The 25,499-nt window shown below is 43.7% G+C and overlaps 1 protein-coding gene across 1 annotated transcript in view; it reads right to left on the bottom strand.

The window, feature by feature from the left end:
* Positions 1 to 357: 357 nt before the first annotated feature.
* Positions 358 to 25,499, bottom strand: part of LOC119911588 (kinesin-like protein KIF1C) — a 34,141-nt gene continuing 8,999 nt past the window's right edge. Inside the window, 29 exon segments of the mRNA XM_038730498.1 lie at positions 358 to 1,258; positions 1,261 to 1,629; positions 1,631 to 1,782; positions 3,015 to 3,231; positions 3,321 to 3,410; positions 3,576 to 3,872; positions 4,645 to 4,806; positions 5,091 to 5,189; positions 5,305 to 5,377; positions 5,606 to 5,786; positions 7,530 to 7,613; positions 9,595 to 9,689; positions 9,968 to 10,047; positions 10,812 to 10,887; positions 11,488 to 11,567; positions 11,657 to 11,784; positions 12,033 to 12,146; positions 12,762 to 12,910; positions 13,285 to 13,363; positions 13,992 to 14,070; positions 14,513 to 14,578; positions 14,723 to 14,800; positions 14,980 to 15,091; positions 17,748 to 17,926; positions 18,003 to 18,068; positions 18,618 to 18,718; positions 19,733 to 19,811; positions 19,911 to 19,987; positions 21,793 to 21,920. Coding sequence (XP_038586426.1) covers positions 926 to 1,258; positions 1,261 to 1,629; positions 1,631 to 1,782; positions 3,015 to 3,231; positions 3,321 to 3,410; positions 3,576 to 3,872; positions 4,645 to 4,806; positions 5,091 to 5,189; positions 5,305 to 5,377; positions 5,606 to 5,786; positions 7,530 to 7,613; positions 9,595 to 9,689; positions 9,968 to 10,047; positions 10,812 to 10,887; positions 11,488 to 11,567; positions 11,657 to 11,784; positions 12,033 to 12,146; positions 12,762 to 12,910; positions 13,285 to 13,363; positions 13,992 to 14,070; positions 14,513 to 14,578; positions 14,723 to 14,800; positions 14,980 to 15,091; positions 17,748 to 17,926; positions 18,003 to 18,068; positions 18,618 to 18,718; positions 19,733 to 19,811; positions 19,911 to 19,987; positions 21,793 to 21,898 — 3,801 coding nt within the window. The 5' untranslated portion in view covers positions 21,899 to 21,920 and the 3' untranslated portion in view covers positions 358 to 925.

Genomic DNA, 25,499 nt, shown 5'->3' with positions numbered 1-25,499 from the left:
ACAGCGACACCCATGCCCAGCAGCCCCCCGCGAATCCCGCGTGCGAGGTCGGGCAAATGAGAGAGAGCAAACGGAACAACACGACAGCGAAAGCCAGCGGAGAGAGACACCAGCAGCAAGTCCCAGCCCGGCAGCAAACGCGCCGCACAGGTCACCGTGCACCCGCCAATAAAAGTCCACCGTCCCCCCAACCGCCGGAAAAAACTAAGGCCGCCGGCGCCAGCCGACATCCCCCATGCCCAGCGCGCCCCCCGGCCGCCATGCAACACCAGCCAAACCAGCAACGAGGCAAAATCAACTAGCTCAGCTGCATGCCACCAACAACCCACCCATCCATCAAGGGCCGAGAACTCCAGGCACAAACCCAGAACAAACCGGAGCACAGCCCTGCCCCGCACCCACACTGCACATCCCGAAAACTAACTATAAACCTCAGTATCCAGAGGGGTCCAACAACTGGCCGACAGAGAAATGGGCAAGCACTCCATCTTTAAGTAAAAAAACAGCTTCAACAGGAGACTTCTGCTAACAGTAGCTAGCCGCGTGGGCGGGGCTAACACTTCGGCTTTAAGGCACCTCGTTATAAATGACCGAGACAAGAATATCAGCAATCAATGAAATCAATAAAACTAAATCATTAAGTAATAAACTTCCATCCTGTTTGACAACCAGCTAAAAAAAAAAAAACTAGCTAAAAGAATCCACTTTTCCTAAAACAGCTAACCCATGCTAACGTAAAGGCTAGGCGCTACACACACACACACACACACACACACACACACACACACAGCAGGATTGAAGATACAGGATGTGTGTGACGCTGGTTGGTGTGTGACGGGATGACACACACACACACACGGTACTCTACAGCATCAGGACCGCCGTGTGTCCCGTAGCCAATCAGAGACCTCCCTGGGGTCCGAGGTCAGATGGGGGTCTCCTTGTTGTTGTTTTTGAGGTCCGGTGCGCTGAACTGCCGTCTCATCCGAGGGGGGGTGGTGAAGCCCCACCCCCCCTGCGGCGGTCCCACCCGCAACAGCATGTCAGGCGGAGGGGGCGGGATCCCGGAGCGCGGCAGGCTGTGGTAGTTGGGGTGAGGTCCTGGCTGGAATGGTGCATTGTGGGGGTTGAAGTAGGGATGGTGATGGTACTGATGGTGCTGGTGTTGATGGTAATTAAAGCCTCCGTCTCTGTCTCTGTCCCTCCCTCCTCCTCCTACTCTCCCACCTCCTCTCTCCCCTCCTGGCCCGGGCGACACCCCCTCCTCTGTCTCGGTCGCCCCTGGTGACCACCGCCGCCGTGATGCTGGTCGTTTTCGTAGTTGCTGCTGCCGTGGGTGGAGCTGTCCAGAGAGTTGCGGCGGTAGCGGCGCTGCTGGTTTTGGTTGTTGCCCTGGTGGTGGTGGTAGAAGAAGCTGCCCTGGTTACCCTGGTTGCCTTGGTTGCGCTGTTGCCAGGCGCGATGAGGGCTGGGGGTGCGCATGCGAGGGGGCGGGGGCACAAAGGGGAGGGGCAAGAGACCAGGAGATGGACCCTGAAGGAGAGGAGGAGGTGAGGGAGAGCTTTTACCCTCCACTCCTCCTCCTCCTTCCTCCCTCTGCTCTCCCCCATCCCCTCCTCCTCCTCCCCCCCAGACCCAGAGCCTGCAGGGCGGCACTGGCTGGTCCCCATGACAACCTGTGGGCGGGGTTACTCTTAAAGGGGAACTTGAGCTTGCATTCCTGTGGAGGGATGAAGCGGCCGGTTCCAGGGAGATGAACGGGGACAACGGGGGAGTTCGGACCTGCAGGAGGGGGGAGACAGAGGACGTCAGTCATATCAACAAAAACACTTCCTGCTACACATCAGCTCGCCATGACCACCTCATTCAGCGTTTCCCCTACCAAAGGAATGACAAAAAAATATATAATTAGGTGGACTGAATCGTGGAATCTGCTAAAATGTTGATGCAATTTATAAAACAGGATTTCCAGCATTATAAGCGTTTCAGCGAGGGCGGGGCTTGGCATCTCCTCCACACACAGACACGTAGTCATATCGAAGGCGGCGCACTAGAAAGAGCTCATCTCTTCAACCAGAGACGTTTTGTTTTAACAAAGTCTCTGAAGTGCAACCACATCAGCAGATGCAAGAAGCGAACTCATTGTAGCTTTCGTGGCTGTGTGGGCGGAGTCAGATATTCTGTTCTGAAAAATTTTATATTTAGGTCCAGTTTTGTAAACAAGGAGGAGCGCTGCCGATATAGTATTAGTATATAGTATAGTATTTTAACATCCTTCTGTTGAAGACACATTCATTGTGAACATACATTTGAATATTTCTAAATGCATATTTGCATGATACATCAAATTCACTGATAGGGATTCAAATTGTAATATTGTCTTTTTGAATTGTTTGTAAAATAAAGATTTGAGAAAAATTTTAACGGAAAACTCAGAATTTCAGAAATAATTTAATGGAATATGGCAAAAATAAAATAACAGATTTCATTATTTGGCCCTATCCACGGTCTGGTCGTCCAACATCTGAGTGCAAACTAACTCGTAACTTTAGCGGTAAAAACGCTGAAGGTGACGAAGCTAAACACGCAACGCAACTTTGTGCTGTGATGACGCCACGTATCCGTAACCCGCTCTGCGACACTAGTAGTTTCTACCAACCCCCCCGTGATGGTTTGGGTTTTGGGATTTCCACGATGCCCGCTGTTTATTAGTAACACATCAACCTTATTAGCCCGCTTGTCCGTCTTCTGTCCTATCATACATGAGGAAAACTTCAGCTACATGTCTTCCAAACATTACTCGTCATGATTTGAGAGACAAGCAGCTCAGCAACAGGTATCCACTCCCTGCAGACGTCTGATGACGTTTCTCTCGCATCTAGGCAACACATTTCACAGTTTCGGCTGTTACTCCCCCCCTGAAGAAAATCCCCGGGGAAACACCGTTATTCCTAACAAACATTTTATCTGTGAACGTTCAGCGTTGGCTTCATGTGACACCTGAACCCACTGACCCTGGGTTTGGTTTTGTCCCCGCAGTTTCTTGGTGATGTTCTGCTGCTGCAGGTTCAGGATTCGCTGCTGCTCCTGTTTCAGCCAGCGGAGGCGTCCCCTCCTGAACGCCGGGTCCTCGTCCATCAGCTGCTTCACTCTGACCTCCGGCTTGTGGGGGGCGTCCCCGTCCCCGTCCCTCTGAGGTGACTCGCCCTCTTCGCCATTCACATCATCGTCCTGGAAACGAGAGGAGATCAGAGAGGACTCAGACGGCGGTTACTGGAGGACTGATGATCAGCTGACCAGGGCGTGATGTGTGAACGCACCTGCACAGGTATGATGCTCTCCATCTTGATCATTCTGTCTCTCAGAGCTTTGATCTCCTCGTCCTTCATGTTGTTCTGCAGCTTCACCTCCTGGAAGAGTCAGAGACGTTTATTTTATCAGGAGTCTCAACAACTGTCGGTTTGGACTGTGATGAAATGAGGTTCAGATGGTTTACGTTCTTCGCTTGAAGCTAAATGTTCCTTCAACAACATACTTTTATTCTGTGACTCGTTAACATTAACCAGAAAACTCACCTCCAAAATATCGGTCAGTTTATCGATGTGAGCCTTCAGGTCATACACGTTTTTCTTCTGTCCACCCTCCCCTGTCTCTCCTCCTCCTCCCCCTCCCCCTCCTCCTCCTCCCTCCTCTGTGGGGGGGCTCCTCTCCTCTCCGATGCCCACGGTGTCGCAGACGTCCTGGGCCACGGCCCTCCAGCTCTCCCTCTCGTTGGTGTCTTTCTTGGAGTACATGCGGCAGAGCTCCTTCATCTTGACGATGGACAGAGCTTCGATCTCCTGACGGGAGTGACGGAAGTCTCCCAGAGCCACCTGAAGGGGGCGCCACACACACAGGGGAACACATTTATAAACACCAACGCTGGGTTTACAGGGGAAATCAAGCCTTTTAAAAAATATAAAATTGTCTTTTCTGTTTCTGCTTCTCCTGAGACAGAAAATAAGTAATTTCTTGTTCACTTAACAAATAACACTCACTAATTGTTGCTACTGTCTTTAACACAAAACCCCTTTCTTGTGCCCAAGAGCCCACAATTACTCAAAAGAACAGAAGTTAGTGTTTTTGAACTCTGTGATAATGTAGAGCTGCTCTGAGAAGTGTTTACTCTCACTGATGCTGAACCAAACTCACAGAGGCACAAACACTTTATCTTAAACAAATGTTGACACGGTGATAATGGGATGTTTATAAAATGTACATTGCTTAAAATGATCCCATCACAAATAAATACATTACAAAAACATTAGTTCAACATTTTGGAAATTATACTAATTTGCTTATTGATGAAAACTTGTCATTTTCACATTTAAAAGTGCAGATGAAACAAAGAGCTTGATAATTTGTGAGCTTCAGAGGTGTTTGAACTCTTGACCGAGCCAGGCTAGCAGTTTCCCTTTGTTTACAGTCTTTATGCTAAGCTAGGCTAATCTGGTCCTCACTCCAGCTGTGTACTCAACACACTGACTGATCAGACTGACACCAATCTGAACGTCTCGCTCTCTGAAAGCTTTTCCCAAAATGTTGAACTTTTCCTGTTAAACTGCTGCAGACACCGAGTGTGTGAGATTGTGAGAGTGTGTGGACCTCATAGCAGATCTCTTTGACGGCCTGCATGCGGAGGTCCTCCATGGTGACCCGTTTGGGGTCTTTGCTGATCCTCCTCCTCTGAGGGATCTGATAGACTCTGAGGGGCTCCCTCCTCTTCCCACTGCTGGGCAGACCGCAGCGCTTCACTATAGACTGCACCTGGAGACAGGCGAGACAGAGACAGAAAAAAAGATGTCCATAGATCCGAATTGGGAAACGGGGAGAATAAATGCTTTGTATTAAGCAAATAATTAACAGGGAATTATAGAGAAGAAGAAAAGAAAACAACCCCAGAGCCAATGGGAGCGGATAATTCAGCTGCCTTTAATAGAGACGATTTACAAAGAGCTAAAAGAACGAGGAGGAAGTTGTGGCTCACAGCGTAACTCACTGGATGCAACATAATACTTAGCAGATTTTTTAAAGCCCAGACACAGACTTACCTTGTTGGCAGGTAGTTTCTCTCTCAGGGAGGAGATCAGCCTCCAGCTCTCCTCACAGGAGCGTTTGTCCGAGTCGTCACCGCTGTCACTGTCTGCATACTGAGCGCGCGCACACACACACACACACACACACACACACACACAGAGTACATGATTATCAGTGAACGGTTAGCTACCAGATACGCTGCTGCAAATCAAACTAACAGAAACATACCAGTCTGTGTTGCTCCAGCAGCAGATCAGCCTCCTCCTTCTCTTTCCGGTACTGAATCTCCATGTCCTGCAGTCTGCGACACACACCGACCGATCGATCAATTAACCGACACATCCATCTACCAATCAGGCCTCAATCACACAGAAACTTAGCGAATGTGAGAAAGTATCAAATAACAGGGTGACGTCTCCAAATCTCCAAAACGTCCAGTGTATTACGATGTAAAACAGAGAGACCCTCACGTTGAGGAATATGGTCAGTTATTATTGATTAATGGTCTTTGGACGGGTCCCATCTCTACCTCTTCTCCATCTCCAGTTTGATGTCGATGCCCTGCTTCTCCAGCAGCTCCTTCTGAGCGTAGTTCCAGTCCTCCGGCTCCTCCTGCTGCTCGGCCGTGACGCTGCGCTCTCTCTCCAGCCGCGCCTGCTCCGGGTGGTTAAACCGGAACACGTGGTTCTTCCCCATCACGATGCGGTTCCCTGTGAGGAGGTAAGTACGGCCTTATTTATAACGCACAAAACACGTCCGAGTGGGTCGTAGTAAAAGCATTTAGACCCAAATATCAAACAACAAGCGCTCTATAAATGAGTTTTTTTAGTGCAGTATACTACGAACATGACAAAGGAACAGTGTGCAGCGTCTCTGCTGTGACACAGTTAGAGACCAGCTGGTGAACACAGTGGAGCGTTCAGCAGCTAGAGAGACAGTTGTTTCCCTGAGGAGCTGATGGAGACTAAAAACAGATTCACTGTGGTTGTACAGAGACAGTCTGTCAAATAACCTACAGCGTAGAACCCAAAATCCTTCCACACTCTGCTTCTCAGCACAGCTTTGTGAACACGTTACTGTAATAATAATAATTTAACTAGTTTAACTAGTAACGTCAGGGATAACTTTCCAAACACGTATGTGTGACTGTGCAGCAGGTCAGGGATGGTTAAAGTCAGCTGCGAGCCAAAAAGCTAAACGAATAACAGAGAACAAGAGAGAGGGTGTGCAGGGGTCGGCAAATAAGTTTAGCATCGGGCAAAAAAAATTTCAAGCCACGCGCCAAATTATTTGAAAACCCTTGGATTCTCCTGTGCACGTTTAGCTCAGGCGCCAGAGTGTGGGTCTCTTGCTGGGTCCCAAAATACTGCAGACTTTTTTTGCCCTGCCTCGTTAAACAAATATATTATAGGGACACTTTTGCACATGCTCACAATAAAGCATGTGCTGCAGTGTGTGTGTGTGTGAGCGCCTCCCAGCGTTTGATCCGCATTCATAAACCTCTGGACGCTTATTTTCATTTCCCTGAGGACATTCAGGGGAATCCAATCGCACGTTTACTGACGGCTTTTTCAGAGGTGTGTCAAGCCAGAAACTCTTCTGAATGTCCTTCAGAACTTTTCAAAGTAAAAGCTCTCAGTAAACTCAACATGAAGCATTGCTGCAAAAAAACTTTGTTGCTGTCATGACTGAGATCTATTTCAGCACCAGCCGGCTATCAATTTATTTTTTTTCTGCTATCAAAGCAGTCTGGCCGCCTGCTGCCGACCGCTGCAGTGCAGCATTCTCTGGCCTGAGAGGCTGCTGTGTTTTCAGTTTGGCTGGTTGTTGACTCCTCAGGTTATTTATTGTTCCAGTGAAGTAGATTCATTTCTAAACAGCTGCTGAGCAGGCTGTTTTCTCATAGAAAAAACTGACGTAACGAGTAACATAACTAGTTAAATACCCAGAAAAGAAATCCTATTACTCTTTGAAGGACTAATGATTCCTGAGTATCTTGCCCAACACCGGTGCTGTCCTCCTCTGTTTCTATTGATTAGCTTTGGCTACTGATTAGGTTGATGGGGCTGCAGAGGTCAGGCTGAGTTTTAAGAGCGTCCTCTGCTGCACACAGACGTGCAAACTACTTCTAACGCTCTGTTGAGTTTATCGACTGTAAAACTTGAATTCAAACAGGTTGTTCAAATATTAAACTTTTACCTCACGTTCACACTGGACTTTTAGTGTTTTTAAATAAAATGTGACCTCAGTCACCTGTTTCACCATCATACCTGCTAAAGTATGAAAAAAAACATGTTAGTTTAGAAGTGCGAAACGTCTCCTGACAGCCCGCCGTCACATACAGAGACATTTTACTACCAACAGGAAGATTTAACACCTTTGTTCATTTAACTTCTGACTAAATTCGATGCTTCTAGTCGAGACCTGCAGGCCGCTGTGTTAAATGTTGGCACCTTGTTTGAGGACGACAGCTTCGGTGATCTGCTTCCCGTTGACGTACGTCTCCGCTCCGACCAACGGCTCCAGAGTGACGACCACTGCAGAGAGACAGAGAGGCGGGCCGAGTTTAACCAGCAGGACGCTTTAACTCGAGCACACGCAGAACAGAACAGATGGGTTCACAGTCAAACACACACACACACACACACACACACTGAGGGGAGGGTATGAAGGGCGGCATGGAGGGGGGGCACAGGAAACATGGGTGTGAATATGAAGGCGACTAGTAGCACTGACTGTTAAACTATACCTGACAGATTTCCTGGCAGCTTTTACAGAGAGAGAAAAAGAAAGAGAGTCACTCAGTGACACACACACACACACACACACACACACACACACACACACACAGCCGCTGTCTGTAGTTTCTGCTTTAAGCTTTAATTTAACTTTGACTATTTATTAAATGCTAATTAATAACTTGTTACGAGTAATGGCTTCAACTGAAGAAGACACCTGCATCATTAAATGTATCAGGATAAATGACTTAATTTCTTTATCTACATAAAAATATAGGACATCGAATACATAATGTTTTTAGTAAACAGTAAAATCAAACCTTTTTTCGTTTGACAGTGAACCAACTAATATATGAATTTTAAAACTGATTCATTGATTCTTTTTTACTTTTCCTGGTTCCCACAGTTCTTGTACTCATGTGCACCAAAGTTTAGGTTGTTGTGTAAAAGCACTGAGGTTTTACTGTGTAATTATAAAACGTTCTGGGGCAAAACCTCTCTAAGATGTGCTTTCCAGTATTTCAAGAAATAAAGTTCTTTTTAACAGATTATCTGTTGGAGCCACTGAGATGTACACGAGCGACCACGAGTGAGGGAATTTTAATTTGATCTAGAAAATGTCTCAGCGTTCACTTGTAGCAGATGGCAGTTATATATTTATTTCCTCATCGTTATTTACATCATCCCCTGACCTGCTCGCCTCCGACTCAGAAAGTAACCTGTGTTTGATTTAGCTGCTGCTGCAGGCCGACTTACATTAAACCTAACCTCAAAGTGTCATGCAGCTCATCTGTTGTGAATCAAGTCATCATGTCTGCATTAAAGCTGCCGCGTCTAAGCTTGGGTTAAACATCATTCACACCATAAACAAAAAGAAAAGAGAAGAAACAGAAGCTGAAAATATCCCAGCGGGAAAGTTTCACTTCAAAACAATTTGAAACATCATCATCACTCGTGTTACTTTACGTCTCTTACAGAAGAACATCAGTGTTCATAAAACACTAAGAAGTTCAATAAAACACAGGTTTTAGTTCCTCCTGCAGTGAGAGACGCAATTTCTTACAGAGTCTTCAGGTCTGATGTGTGAAGCACTTCTTAGAGCTGGTGCAGGTAACGTTGGAGAAACTAGAGACCAACCCCCCCTCCTTCCTTTAGGCACACATCCAAAGCTACTCCCCCAAAACACATGTTCATGAACAGTGAGTGCACGCAGGCAGGCCAACCAAGTCCGAACAGCTACTGACACCAGATTCTCTTCATGTTTGTGTCAGGGCGTTTGATTTATTGACTGCTGTCGGTATGTAAAGAGATGATAAAACACGGAGTACCCCGGCTTTAAGCTAAAGAAGGTTCATGAGATGGAGTTTATGATCATCATTATGAGCTTCCTGTGACTCGAGGTCTTTCAGATGTCTGAGCTGCAGCTGCGCCAGTCTGACCACCAGAGGGCGATCCAAGCCCACTCACTGACTGGACGTGGCTCCTTCTGACAGATTGTCAGATTGACAGATTATTAATTGTCTGATTTCAGTTAAAGAAATGCATTAAATTAATCAGTTCATTCCAGTGTTTCTGCAACAGCACTGACTTTATTTATCAGGTATCAGCTCGACGTGAGCGACACAAAACAGGAGCTTCGTTATCTCGTTGGTTATGTGACAAACAGTTTGTTTCCACATAGATCTCTTACTTAAATACTGGCTGTAGTTAGAAGACGGTCTTTTAAGTCTTGTTTTGTACTGATGTATCAAAAAATAAAAACATCATGCAGGCGTCTCACCTTCTCCCTGATCGTTGATCTCGCTGACAAACACACAGTGAATCTCCTTTATGAAATGTCCGGACAGCTTAATGTCCACATCCTGCTGTCCAACCCTGAGACACAGACAGACAATAAGCTGTTACACTCTTAGGAATCACGCTGACATTAAACTAGAGCTGCAAAGATTAATCCATCAACAGAAAATTCATCTGAAACTACCTGAATAATCGATTAATTCTAGTTTCAAGCAAAACAAATCATGGTAAACTCTTCTGTTGTTTTACAAACTGGACAACAAATGAATGAATCAGGAGAATAATCAGTAGATTGATTAACAATGTAAATAAGTGTTGGTTGCAGCTCTACAGTAAACTAATGAAAGCGCCCTGACCTGGTGAATCCCTCCTTGATGTAGTAGAGGAGACACTCGGACATCAGAGGGTCTTCGTTCAGGTTGACCAGGTGAGGCGTCTGGAAAAACATTTTAAGAGCTTTATTTATTTTTTATTCTTCAACACCTGAAAAAACAGTCTGGCCACACGTTAGCAGCAGCGACGGAGCAAAGCTTCCAGTCAACATTCGAATATCAGAGTCACTCATCTACTTATCACTGGATCAGTTTATCTGTGCAGCTGGGAAACACTTCAAACAACGTGAGGAGTGCTGGAGATGTTACAGAGCAGGTCACAGGGACGTTAAAGCTTCTTGTCTATACGTGATTACATCAGTGAGTAACAGCAGCGTCATTATATCAGCCACACGTCTTGTGCTGCTGTACAGCGCTGCGATAAGCCTCGCAGCTATTTACACCATGTGTTGATCAGAGAACACAAGACACAGTGATTACATGCTGATTTATATTGTATAGAAAACGCAGACAGTTTTATCCACTTCAGTTGCTCCGCTGTTTGGCTGCATGTGTGTTTGAGGCATTGCCAAAGAAACAGATGAGCTCCACAGTTCAGTCACAGCTGATGGGTCAGCGAGCACTTTAACAGCAGTCACAATAACACAATGCAGATCATTAACTCTCCGGCTACAGTGGCCGTCATTACACACATGAGTGGAACCAGAGGGAAGCCGGGGCCCTCAGAGCGTCTCACAGCATTACATTACAAAAAAGGACAATAAAACTTCACTAACTCAGGAAACAACTCGTTCAGAGGAGAGTCAACAGAAACTAAAGATAATGAAGACAGGAGATGTTTGAGAAAGAGAGACGGGTGGAAACTCACTCCTTTAGGAGAGAAGACGCCCAGCGTTCCTCCATCTTCTTTAATGGACACGCCCATCTCTGCCAGCAGGGACTCTCTGGGCGAGAGACACAGACAGAGACATCATTGATCAGGCTCTCTCACCCACCTTACAGTTTGTTGTTGTCATTTACATTCTCAGTTCTGATTGGTCAGTTATTTTTTACATTTACTTTACTTCTTGGGGAAAAAAAAAATAAAATTAATGGCACTTTTACTTCCAGAACCCGGAGCGGCTAAGATATCTCCGTCACAGCTTCTGTCACCCTCCCTCCCCCCATCAGAGCAACAAGCGCTACGGCGGCGTTGTGATCATGTTATTACTAAGTAGCGTTCACATTGAACGGCAGCCTGTATGTGTGAACAGGTGGTTGGACGCGCAAGTGCAGCAAAAACTACAACTAAACTGACACAACACAACCACCGGTACAGTAGTCAAAGTTAAAGTGAATCATTATTTTTGCACAATGTTTAAAGCAGCCGGAGCTGCTCTGAAACTGGAACTTGAAAAGCAACAACTTCAGCTCAACAATACAGACAGCGAGACAGAAAACTGCAACAACCTGAACTTCAGTCCAGTTACACCTGCAAGTAGAAGTAAAACTATTAATTACAACCACGATAACTGCAGTTAAACTGAAAGAAACCTTAGTTTTACCTCTCCAGACGAATAGATTCTGTCTTTCTTAGTTTCTCTTCCCACGTCTCGTTGAGCTCTGCGATAATCTTCTCCGTCTCCTACAACACAAACAACGGAGAGGAGGCCACATTAGTGTGACCGCCGGGTCCACGAGTGAAGTACCAGGAGAATCAGCCTCTGATCCTACCATCAGCCTCTCTGCCGCTTCCTCTTTACTGATGGGCTCCGTAGACTCCGCCTCGTCTCCTTCCTCTCCGTCCTCGATCAGGTGGTCAGGGTCAGCAGGCGCGCCGCCTGCAGACGCCGGCTCGGCACCTGCAGAGGAAGAAAAAGCATTTAGAAGAAGCAGGACGACTAAAATCTGTGTTAGGTGAACAAAACAAAGGAAGAAATAAGGAAATGAAGAAGAAAGAGCCAGAATCAAAACAAAATTTCCTGTCTGTCTCTAAAACATTAACACACTAAATAAGGGTTAAAATGCGAAGAAGAAACAAATATTGACATCACATTTCATTTCATACATCAAACTGTCACCAAAACACACACACACATAATACAGTCACCTGAAGGGGCGGAGCCATTATTCTGTGCGAGCCCATTGGCTGTGAGTGCAAGCTTCAGCGGGGAGGGGGACACACCTGCAACACCGCCGGGGCCGTTGTTGTTGTTGTTGTTGACTTTAAGAGAGAGAGAGAGAGAGTCATAGAGCGAGAGCAGACGCGGAGTCAGGTTTCATTTTTTAACAAGTTGGCATTTCTGCTATGCTGCTTATGTAAAGAACAGCTTGTAAATACACACACACACACACACACACACACACAGTTGCTGTTTGTCTTTAAATACCCGCCTCTAAACATACTGCGCATACACATGCCACACATACCATGTTTAAATACACAATAAACACACAACAGCTGTCTGTTCCATGTACATCTGTACAGCAGTATTACGCATGAACATTAAGTTTTTTGTGCGTAATATTTATTTTATTATTTAATAAGTAAATCATATAATGTGTGTAAATCACACACGCTACATAATATTACACGTATTTACCACAATAGAGTTTACAGCATTACAAGTGTTGCCAGAATATGTATTAATAATCATGAGTTTATACTATAATATATTGTACAGTAAGTCTAGACAGTATATTGTGTACTGTAACGTGTATATATCAGCCATATATCACCAGGTTATTATACATACTGAGCCTTGTGTGTACCAGTATTATGTAAATATAGTCATAGTACACACCAGTACAATACATAGTGTATAAAATGTGTATATACCGGCGTTGTCCAGCAGCTCCTGCAGGCCCTGGGAGAACAACAGGTTTCTCAGATGTTCCACTTCAGCCTTCAGCTCTCTGATTAGTTTGGCGTTTGGATCTTCATTGATCACAGCGTTACAACGGATCTGTTTGGCGCGGTCAGCATACCTGGAACCACGTCAGACAGAGGTAAAAACACGGACCGATCTCAGCCTCACAGCGAGATAAGATAAGATGATCTGGGAGGGATCATATAAATCATACTGGCACTGCAGCACAGGGGGAATGTAGAGCAAAGTTAAAAGAAGAACACAACACAAGAAATCAGAATCAGTGATCGTCAGGATCAAATATCTGAAATATATACACACATGTCCAAATCAAAATAGAGTCCATCAGCAGGAATATTTCTGTTTGGTGGCCTTATTATCTAAACACACCGATTGCATAACACTAAAATTACACTACAACATATTTACTTCGGTTAGATTTCACTAATCTGTGCACGATGAAACCTGATTGACACTCGATTGGTATCTGACCTCAGGGTGCTCAGTGTTTCTTCATAGTTGATGTCAGCAGGACTTAGAGCAGCAATCATGGCCGTCCGAGAGTTCCCTCCTGAAACACATTAAAACTTTCACATTATTTCAAAACCTTTTCTATTGTCAGAGGTGCCTCTCAAAGTATCAGCCTTGTTTATGTAGTGGTTCTATAGTATAGTTACTACGAGCCCTGAGAGCAGCGCAGGTACTTGTAGATTAGGACTAGAGGCTCGGAAACAGCAGCGAGCGTGCAGCGGTGTGTTGACAGCAAACAGTTGGTGGAGTTACGCTAAATACTGGGCCCAAAGTTGTTGTTTTAAGTTTTCATCAGTCAGAAAGTTTTTACACAGCGCCGGAGTCGGTCTCCTCCTCCCCAAAACAAGCGGAGCAGCTGATTACAGCCGGTAATAAAGCTCATTAAACATCACGCTCCTCTGACCCTCAGGCGGACACAGACGAGTGCAGCAGCTGGCCGCAGTCTGTCATTATATTCCAGTCAAACCTGATGTTCATTTATAAATGTTGCTCATGGATAGAGGTTACAAATAATGATGCCTGTGCACCTTTTAGTTCCTTGACCAGAGATCTGGGGAATTAAAAGTCCCCAGCTAGTCTTTGTAAAGCTAGATCTAGTAAAAGACATGGGAGGAAGTAATTGTTAAAGCACTTAAACTGCTAATCCTGAATAGTAGAGTTGTACTTACCCAGGTTTTCCTTCAGTAGCCAGGTGAGAACAGAGTCTCTGTAGGGAATAAAATCACTTTTCCTCTTCTTATTGCTCTGCTGCAGAGGACAGAAAAAGGGCAGTCACTCATCTTTATAACTTCTCAGAGCCAGGAACTTTGTGCATTTTCTGATATTATATAACCCGAGTATAAATATCAAGTGTGTGCTGACTAGTCGACCGATTAATCGCCTGCCGTGGAACGTTCTCAGTCACTGTCGTCTCGTCTAAATTTTACCAGGTTTCTCCTAAATGACAGCAGCTCTAATCTAAATCTTTTACTGGTTAGAGTTAAATATATACTGTTACACTGCAGAGAATAATGCATCTGAATGACGCCATGTTCTGAAATCTCCAGCAGAACTCAATGTATGCAGGAATAACGCAACTGTACGTGAGTTTTCTTTGTTTTGATATCGGCATTATATATCGGCCGCCCTGTCCTCTAAATATCGGCATCAGCTCTTGACACATATCAGTCGACCACTAGTGTTGACCTACCATTTCGGCCAAAGCTGATATCACTTTTCCCAACGTGGTCAAAGATTTATTGATGTTCGCTCCTTCCTGCACATGAACATAAAGTAACACAAAGTAAATGCACAGTAAACAAAGTGCGTGTGACAGTTTGTGTGTTAAAATGTGCAACCAAATGACAAGAACATTTGGATAAACATCGGTGAGATTTTAGTCAAGTGTGACATTTCTGACCTTGAGTCGAGTGCCTTTGGCCCCCGAGGAGTCCGCTCGCTCGCTTCCAGCCAGGTCGACCAGACTGATCTTGCTGACCTGAAGATAAGAGTTTCATCTTTAAGTCCTTGTTAAATACAACCCGTTGTACTGCGAATAACAACAGCAGTACTGTAAGGTAGTCCTCACAAGAGCACACCGTGTGGTCACGAGGACCGTAGGAATACTCCGGGTCCTCACAAAGAGCAAAACACACACACACACACACACACACACACCTTCTCGGTGTCCAGGCTGGTCATCTGGTCTCGTCTTTTTTGGGTGAAGACGATGGTGAAGACAGCATGTGACCTGGACGACGTCTCATTCATGTTTGTGGCCGCAACCGTCCTGTAATCAATAACCATTCGGGTATAAATTATCAATCACTGACAATCCAGACTGGTCTCCTTCATGTTAGTGGATCTATCTATTTAGAAGAGGAAAATAAAAGATAAATGCAGCATGTTTATTTCACTGTTGGGGATTATCACTTTGTCACGTATGAATTTTGATTTATCATCAGCCACAGATTGACTACAGTTCCCAGAATTCCTTTCAACACCCTCAAAGACGAGGGTTTCCCAGTGGAGCGCATTCTAAACACAGCTTATATTTATGTGATTCCCTATATTTCCCAGAATGCCTTTTAACAACCACCAAAAGTAGACGTGAACCTGTTTAAAGTTTGGCCTTCAAAGCAACAGGAGAGTCATCAAGTTCTACTTAACTGAAACATCCTCGCTCACTGTACATACCAACTACTGTAGATAAAAGAAAAACACAGGAGAAAACTGACGACGTGCACAGATTACACCGGTTGTCCCATTTATTTTCTATTTCACTTCTACTAAACTGTTGTTTTCTTACATCCATGCAAAGAAAAAGCAACAGCAGAGGACAAATTTCACTGCCGAGTTCACCCTCTGCCCCCATGAGCACCTGTTCACCTCGGCCATGTGAGGTGAACAGGTGAGTGCAGCTGCTTCTAACCGCATCCTTCACACCCTCCACCAAAGTGCCAATACAAATGAAGAACATGAATATGCAAAATCTTACATTCATGGCTCCTACACCAACTGGCATTTCAACTTTCACCACCTCAAATGCTTTTACCAGGAAAATGTCTAGTGACAGTTCAACTGCATTAATCTCTCATCCTTCAGCTTTTCAAGTGCTTTTCATAATTTAGTTTATCTGCTTTCAGCACTTCGACTCAACTGAAACTTAAAACAACATTATGTGGTAATTTAATGTTAAAGCAACAGCTTCAGAATCATTTTGTTGGTCCACTGACCCTGGCAGCAGGGTGAATGGCGTCTCCGTCAGCACCACTCTCTGAGCGCCTGGTATTAGACTCTCACAGGCAGGAAACCTTTCGTGGCAACGGCTTAATGCTTCATGGCAACACGTCAAACACCAACACGACTCTTCAGGAAGTAAGCTACAACAGTTCCCGCTGTTTTCTAGAGACCATTTTCCAGAACATTTTCAGTGATGATCTACCTGCTATGACAGACAGGGAACACGTCGTTCACCAATATGTTCCTCTCTGGTTTAAAACGGGTTGAGATGGAAAACATTCATCTATAAGTTTCCAGCCACCTTTAGAGGATGATGCAACCTACATTATTCAGATTGATTTAATGTCATCCAGCAAGATTTTCCGGGACATTTTACTTTTTCCTCTCATTTTCCATGTGTTTTCCATGACTGGGTTATTTGTTAAACTGTTTTCCAGGTTTTCCAGGAGGTGCGGGAACCCTGTATGCAATGAGGTTAGCTCAGTATTCCCGGAACAGATCTCATGGCGTAACTGCAAAGAGACCAAGGAGGATTTTGGCGGACGAAAGCAAAGAAGAGAAACGGAGAGAGCAACAGACCGGACAAGAGTGAATGTCGGACGGTCTTTATCTTGTTGGCGCAGAGCTAAAGAGCTGAAAGGATGTACGACGGATGCTGAGCTACTAAGTGATATTTCTGTGTCATGTGTTGTCACACTTGCTTTGTGTTAGAAAAGTTGGCGAAAAAGTAATGCACGTGCACAGCTGTCCTTAGTAAACAATAGAGGCCGTGTTGGGCACGTTACTCAGATACTGTAGTGAAGTTACAAGTTAATTATTACTCCTTAAACGTTGCTATAGTACTTTCACTACCACCTCCCCATCATATTCATAACAGCAGCAAGGAGTGTGTTTATAACAAAACATGTTTCTTAGGGCCACCGGCTGAACAGCTGTTTTTCTGCACATGTAGCCCGTTTTACAAAACGTTAACGCCACTCTCTGCCGACGAGTGCGTGCATCACCGTCACCAGCAGCCGGAGTTTCTTTCTGTAAGTTTCATGTCACTGTGCTGCTGCAGCAGATCAATAAATCAAATGTAGATGTAAATGTTGGCGGTTGAAAAGCTTTTTGCTGGTCGCACAGAGTTTACACTAAACGACAATGTTCTTTTCATCTTAGACTGTGGCACAATAATGACAGCAGCAACTTCAGCAGCAACTTCCAGCTGTGGAAAGAACGCCTCTCTCCCTCTTTCTACTTTCTTCCTTTAGTTTTTAGGCTAACAGGCAACATGAATAACAGAAGGTCCGGTGCCGCAAGGACGGTGCATTCAGTAACGCAGCGTTACTTGGATTAGTAACTGTAATAAAATTAGTTTTAGAAAAGTAATCTGTTACACTACTAGTTACTGGGAAAAGTCATAATATTACTGCTATTATTAGTAACACGTTACTGCCCAACACTGAACACGGGAGCCAAATCAAACAAATAATCTAATTTCACATGATGTTGCTTTAAGACCACAACAGTGATTAACTGAAAGCCCAGAGACCCTCATGTTTTACACTTCTACTGGTACTTTAACATCACACAAAGAAATAATTTTTAAACATTTTTAACCTGATCACGTTGTTTCAAAAGGCATTTAAACAACTTCTACTGTAGCCTTTCAGTAATGAGCTCGTGTCCTTTGCATAAAGCAGCTGTGGACACTGACTGACCGAGCTTTGTTGCCGGCGTCCATCAGGTCCCGGATGTCAGTGAATCCGGTCACGGCCAGTTTGGACAGATCTTCCACGTAGGGACCCAGGATGGGATGCTCCCGGACCCGCAGAGTCCCCTGGGACTTTGGGTTCAACAGATCCCGGACCCGCTCGCAGTAGATCTCCATGTAGGACACCTGGAGGAGACAACGTTCAGCCGATCGACGTTCACTGACTGAATCGGTTTGAGTGAACGCATCAGAGTGAGTTTACCTCCACGGAGTAGGTCAGGTCTGGATCAGTGTTCTCTCCTGTTCTCTGAAACAAGTCCTCACACAGCTGAGCACAGAGAGACAGAGGGTCATTAATCAGACGCTGCAGCAGCTCTCATTATAATAACAAGCTTCTAACTGCTCCAAATAAGCTCATTAGGATCATATCCAAAATATCCCACATGTGCTTTACACATGTGGACCTGGCACATTTTGTTTCCAACAGTGGAAATCAGTGTGAGTTTCAACATAGCAAAGAATGCAGCTGCTGGTTGCTTAATTTACTATTTTAGTCTTCTCGGATTGTCATGGTAACGCAACAAGTGATAGTTCAGCTAATGTTGTTCCTTGTTGCACTGCTGCAGTTCAACAGCAGAGAGAATTTAAACATTTTGTAAAGGAGCAGCTTTTAAATGTTGGATCACTAAGTCTGTTTTATTTATTACCGCGTCTCCTTTAGCTTTAATCTTTATTGTGTTTCCATCCTTGACCGCAGAGTGCAGTCCTGTATTTATTACTGCCATAAAAAGCTGTTTATGTCCAATGGTTTTAGACAATTAATGGGTTAAACGCTCTACTGCACTATAAAACCAGTTCCTGCATTGGAGTGCGTTACCTGTGGGATGATCCCCTCCTGCCCAGGCTCCTGTTTGCCCATCATCGTGTAGCTCTTCCCTGCACCCGTCTGGCCGTATGCAAAAATACACACATTGTATCCTGGAAAACAACAAGAATAATAATAATAATTTATTGATTCTAATCGTTTTCAGAATGAGAAACAAACGGAAACCAGTTGATGCTTCACGAGCCACCAATATATATATATATTTATTTAAAGAAAAAGGATGTGCAGCTTCTGAGTCATGTTTGTTTTTAAATCTACTTAAACTCTTTTGAAAGCTGCAAATTACATTTTTGTCAACAGGATGTCTGAAGATCCTAGCAGACGTTTCGTCCCTCCTCCAAGAGACTTCTTGAAACTCAGCTATTTAACCTCTGTGGGGTCAAGATGATCGAGAACGTTGGTTTATTTTAGTGCTCCTGGATGTTTAAACGATAATGTCGTCTCAAACAACCATAATGACTGTTGTTACAACAGCCAAGAGCACCAACGGTTTCCCTACCAGTCAGATACAACCGAAGAAGTCTGTCGGACGATGGATGAAACATCTTCGAGTATCACTTCATTACTTTCAACTAGTGTTGTAGTACTCGAGACCGGTCCTGGTCTTTGATTGGATATAAAACGTATTGCTTCAAATGCAACAAAGAACCCTAATTAAAAATGTGTTGTTCCCGTTAACGACTGCCCCCCCCACCCCTCCCTCCCTGCGACAGTAAGCGCGGAAAAGGAGTGTTGAATAAAGATGCTTATGTTGATTTCAGCTCTTAGTGTTTGTTTGTAGGTGTTTTAACGGGAATGTGGATCTTTCAGATCAATCTGAGAAGTACCTGTGACCTCGTTCTACATTTTATTGTGTGTCATGTAATGTGGGGAACTGGTCTCGCCCTCCCTCGGTCTTGGTCTCGACTTGCTCTCAGCCCCTAAAAGTCTTGGTCTTGTCTCGGTCTCGATAAACTCTGGTCTTGGTCTTGACTGCAACACTACTTTCAATAACTTCGTTAGCATCTGCAGCATCATCATTAGCATTAGCTTCTGGAGCATCATCACTGTCGTTATCGTTGTCACTGCAGGTCAGAGAGGAGCAGCAGAGTTCAGGACTGCTTTACCTTCGAAGGAGTGCAGCAGCATCTCCTCTCCGATGTCCTTATACACCTGCCTCTGACACGCAAAGCTGGGGTCATCCGCCTGCAGAAACACACACCCCTCTGGTCATTACTGCTTCTGGGTTAACTGATGAATGATTTTCCCTCGTGTGTGTGTGTGTGTGTGTGTGTGTGTGATCACCGTCGTGTGTGACCAGTAGGAATAGTCGAATGTGAAGTTCTTGGCTCCGTCTTTGGCCTGTTTGGGGTTGGAGATACCTGGAAAGAAAGAGAGAATGAAAACACCTGCTACACTGCTACACGGCCCGGTGGAAAGCAGAAGAGTGGAGGCTGTTAGATCAGGAGATCAGTGTTTCAGTATCACGTTGTAGTTCAACTCCTAACCTCCGTCCATCATCAGTTCAGCTTTATAATTATCTGAGTAGATGTGAACGTGTTCAGACGGACGCTAAAAACGGCCCTGCTGCAGCAAAGCCTATAAATAAACCCCGACAGGTTCAGAGGTCACATGACGGGCAGAAGCATTCTGGGATTGCTGAGCCTGTTTTAACACACGCAAACCTCAAACCCAACGAGACTGAGGGAAGGAGCCTGTTAGCACGCTGCTTTAAAACCAATCAGGATTAGTTTTAGCTCGACTACAACCATTTATTCACTAAAGAATATAACTAATACAGCTGCTAAGTTTGTGCATTCACTAATCAGAGAAAATAAATTAGTTAGAGTAAACAGAAAAAGAGATAAAGTGATGACCACCACCTCAATTAAAGCTAAAATCTGATAATTTAATTGTTCTACTTTTGCCTCCACATGGCTTTAAATAAAGATGCATGTTCTCATTTACTAATAAATCTAATCAAAAAGTAAACAAATGGAGGTTTAGCCACAGGCTTACTCATTGTCACCTTACTTTATTCCCGATGCTCACATGACTGAGGCTTCGACTGATTTCACCTGCTGCGTATCAACTGACTCATTTTATTCTACTTTGAAATCTTGCATTTAAAGTGCGGACAGTGAATTCACTTAAACTACAATTTACCCGTCACCTGTCGTTCTGTTTTCATGTCTTACTAATCAACTTCCACTTCATCACATTTAACTTCTCTCTATCTCTTTGACTGACTCTCTAAGTGAGTGAGTTTAACTGCTTTCCTCGCTCAAGATGAAAGTCAATTCACTTTCTAAGTCACAAATCATCTCCTGTTCTTAAACTTACAGAACACATATTCAGACCAGGGCTGTGCGATATGACTAGACACTTCATACCCTACGGTACATATCCAAATATAGAAAATATTTTGTAAATTCATTGAAAAATCTTGAGTTACGATTCTGGAGAAATCTAATAACGTGACAAACACCATGATGCAGAGTGAACAATGACTCAGCAAGTAATGTAACTAATGTTAGCCAGGTTGTGGGTAGGGCTGGGTAATAAAACAATAATGATAATTATCGCAATACAATTTTCATCAACAACAATATAATAAATGTTCAATATATCGTCAATAAATGTTTGATTCAATTAATTTGAATCGCAAACAAATGATCACTTTCTATCAAGATATTTATTTTGCTGAGGAAAAGGGACTGAAGGTTTACTAATTATATTTGTTGAAAAAAGATTTTATCATAATAGTTTTGAATGTTCTTCCTCAGATTTGTTGAGTGATCCACTGTTTGGCATCGAGTGTTTGTTCTGACCATAAAGAAAAGTTTAAAATCAGAATTAACCAGCAGGTTTCTTAAATTTTCACTCAGGAGAAAAAAAAAAAAAACGTTTAGTTTTAACCAAAACATTTTTTTTTTTTATCGTTTATTGTTATGCACCAATACACCAGAGTAAATTCCTTGTATGTGAAAACCTACTTGTCAATAAAGCCGATTCTGATTTCAACTGTGAATTTCATCCATCTCACAGCCAACATTTTAACACATTTTAACCGTTTAAATTGTTTTAAAAGCTTCAGAGACTCAACATATTCAGACATTGTGTGTGTGTGTGTGTGTGTGTGTGTGTGTGTGTGTGTGTGTGCGTGTGTGTGAGTGTTGCGTCTTACAGGTGGTGTTTCCCTGCATCTGGATCACACACTTGGCGTTGCGTCCAGTCTCTCGGGAGTTGAACGGGCGGACTCGCACCGCCACCTTCACCGACGCCCCCGCCATCACTCAGCTCCGCCCGCCCCACCTGAGGGCAGCCAATCAGAGAGCTCGGTCAAACGCAGTCAGAGAGAAAACATAAGCATCAAAATAAATACATTATTAAAAAGGAGCACTCAACTGATTTTTAGCTACACATTTCCAAAGTCGAGTCTGCGTTGCTAACTGGAGGTGTGGTGGGAAAAACTATCCAGGTGCATTGTGGGAAATGTAGGATCCAGGATCTTTCTCTCTCTCCTTTCCTCATTTATCAATTATTATCAAGAAATTGAAAAATTATTTGAAATTATTTAGAATTTACAAGTAAAAACATTTACGATGATTTGATTCTACATTAATCTTAAATATTGAGATTGTTTAAAAATTTGAGTTTAGAGTTTAGTTTTGTTTTTCACTTTGTTTTCTGACTCCTTATATTTACTTTTATTTTATTCTTTTCATATTTAGTGTTTGTTGTTTTTACTGTTTCTTTTGTGTTTTTAAAGCGGATTTTAATGACTATTTGATTTAAACCTAAATAAACATTTAAACTTTGTTCCTCTTCCCTCCATCTCTTTCTCTCTCCATCCCTCGTTTTATGCTCAAACCACTTTTCTCCTCCTCTTTCCAGCGCTCCACCCGTCCATTTTACGAGCTCAGCTTCCCGCTCTTTCACTCCTCTCCTCCTCGTTTTCCCCTCGTGGACTTTCCTTTTCTCTTCCTCTCCTCTCTCATCTTCTTCTCTTAACTTCTTCTTTTTAATCTCTTCTTTACCTCTTCTCTTTTCCTTTTAAACCTTCTCTCTCTTCCCCGTCTGTCCTCTTTCTCCACGTCCTTGTTTTAACTTTAATCTCCTCTTTGCTTTCGTTTCAAACACCCTTCCTTTTTCCTCTTCTGGTTTACTTTGCTTTTCCTGTCTCTCTTTTCCTTTTCTCTCTAAATGTAATATTCATTTTACCCTTCTCATATTTTTTTACACCTTTTCCCTGCATCTTCTTTACTTTATTTATTATCTTGTCGTTTCTCCTCCATCTCTCCTCTAACTCATCCTGGGCGTTCGAGCACCACTTGTCTCTCTCTCTCCCTCTCTTTTCCTCTCATTACTGTTTCCTGAACCCCTCCTGCTGCACCTCCCTCCCTTCTTTCCCCTCTCTCGCTCTCTTTCTTTCATGTTTCCACTTATTTTCTTTCCGTCTCTCTTTACATTCCTGCCCTGTTATGTGTTTCCTCGTTGCCATGGCGAGCGAAGCAGTCTCATTGTCACCTCTTGTCTTTCCACTATGTCCGTCCTGAAGTTTCTGTTTCCTCCTTTTATTGTCTCTCTTTCTTTCTCCTCCCTGCTCCCATTTATCCAGTCTCTCTCTCTCTCTCTCTCTCTCTTTATCATTGTCAGTCCATGTCGAACGCCCCCGCCTCAGGCCTTCTGGGAAAACACCTCATCACACACTGTTATTGATCCACCGTCAACACCGTCTCTCAGACGCTCTCTGACCAATCAGAGCGGACTGATTAAAGTGTGGCACGGAGACAGAGGGTTCAATGTTATTGATTGGCTCAGTGATTTCTTATCAGCTGGTGTTTGTTCAAACATACGAGACGCCCTGACTATCTGAGTCCTTTAATATTGACACTGAAAATAACAGCTGTGACCACTGAACTTAGCAAACCTTATTTTATGTGAGCTGCTTGATCCAAAAACTATTCAGTTAAAGTAAACTTATTGATCAGATTTGAATAAAAGTTTAACTAGAAAGTGTGATTTCTGAAATCAAAGTGACAGAATCAGCCGATGGTTTTACTGGAGAAGATTTCTCACTCTGTTCAAACAACACAAACACACCACACCGCCGCACCAAACACTCACTAGAGCACCAAATGTGGATTCATCCGCCGCTGGAAATAGTCACGAGAACTGATACTTGTGCAAAACTCCGAAAACATGACGGTATTTGCTTTTGTAGACACCGTAGGTAACGGTGATCCAACACGTGAAAGAGCTGCAGTGACATCTCTGCCTCGACTCGTCGAAAAACAAAGTAACAACACAGAGCTCAACACTGAACGTTTTAAACCCACGGGGCCAGTGAGTTACACAGAGCAGCGGACACAAGTCGCCTCTATCCTGATTGACAGGTCGCCATGGTAGCGACCCGACAGTCCCGCTCTAAAGCATACATTATTTACTAAATGAACATCATACTGTGCTGAAACTAGCGACTGAGTGTCATTTACGCTGTAGACGCTGAGGACACGTTCTCACCACTTTTTTGAAAGCATTTGCTATCTGAAAATTCGCTTGCAACAATATTACATGACAAATAACAATTATTTTAGAAAGGTAAACTTGCACAATAGGAAAGCGTGAAATGCAATGTAAAGAAAGAAGAAACAGACCTGCCTGTAAAAAAAAAAAGTAACTTAGGCTTTCACCAGCCACGTGAATTTTGTTTCACTTTATATAAATACAGACATTTTCACCATAAATTGGTGCAGAAAATGTCTCCAGAATGCAGGAAATTAAGAGTTTAATGCTCAAAATCTTTTAGGGGAGGACCTCCAGACCACACAATCGAATAGCCTCTTTCACCAATGAATATTTCTTCTAAATAGCATTGGAGTATCTAGTTTTCTTGCTCTGGTGACTCCAATGTTGTTCAGTCTAGTGGACTAGGTGTTGTTGTCACACCCCTAATATGAGCCCTTAAACGTCTCCACCACTTTTCAACACAAAGTGACGCCTTTGGATTGAGACCATATACTCATGAAGGTGTTTACAAAAAGGTAATGAATGCCATTATTAACTTATTTCTGATGGAAACCGACTTCTTTCTGCAACCAGCAGTCTCTGCGCCTGCTGGCCTTTATAGAGAACGCAGGTTTGAGTGCGTCTGCATGGTTTTTCAGACCCAGAGGTTGCCGCTTGATTGAGATTAGAGAAATAACATTTGACAACCACTCGTCATCTTTGTTTAAGGCCGCTGGCGTCGCTGTGTGTTCATTTAATATCTGCAATGGTTAAACGCTAAAGGCTAACGTAAACATAGCTCTAAGCAGCAGGCTGCCTTCCTCACAGTTCAGTCTGTCATCAGTCATCAAGGCGTAACGTTTGTGGCCTAATGGTCTGTCATAACTGAAATCTCGTAATTTTCTTTTCACCCATATCCTTTTTATTTGTTAGCCTATTGAAGGCTACATTCCGCCGTTGTTGTTGTTTTTTAATGTTTGTATTTAAATGCATGAGATTTATTGTTTTGATCTTGGTATCTACTTCCAAATTTCTGGTTTCGTCTCTACGCCCGAACAAATGCAACTATTAAAATGAACTATTTTGTCCCGTTTGTTTTTATTTAACAGCTGTTTCAGGACATTTAAATAAAAAAAATTAAACTTTATATTTGTGAGGTGTTTTAAAGATTTACATCTTCAGTAGGAACCAACGGACTTGGATCTGAGAGCCACAGACAGGAAGTCCGACAGTACAGAGAGACGGACTAACATGTTGTTGGTTTGAGTCTGAACGTGTTGATTTGTTGACAAGCAGAAAAACAGAAAATATGCTTTAAGGGGTCTTTATAAAAAATGTGTTAAACTGCTGATATTTTCTCACAGGATTCAGCATCAACGTCAA

This window comes from Micropterus salmoides, unplaced genomic scaffold (assembly GCF_014851395.1).
Source record: "Micropterus salmoides isolate LMB-PRFRI ecotype aquatic unplaced genomic scaffold, ASM1485139v1 Ms_hic_scaffold_2, whole genome shotgun sequence".
In the NCBI taxonomy this organism is placed as follows: domain Eukaryota; kingdom Metazoa; phylum Chordata; class Actinopteri; order Centrarchiformes; family Centrarchidae; genus Micropterus; species Micropterus salmoides.
The sequence above is the reverse complement of the archived record's forward strand: the minus strand, read 5'-3'. Positions and strand labels throughout refer to the sequence as shown.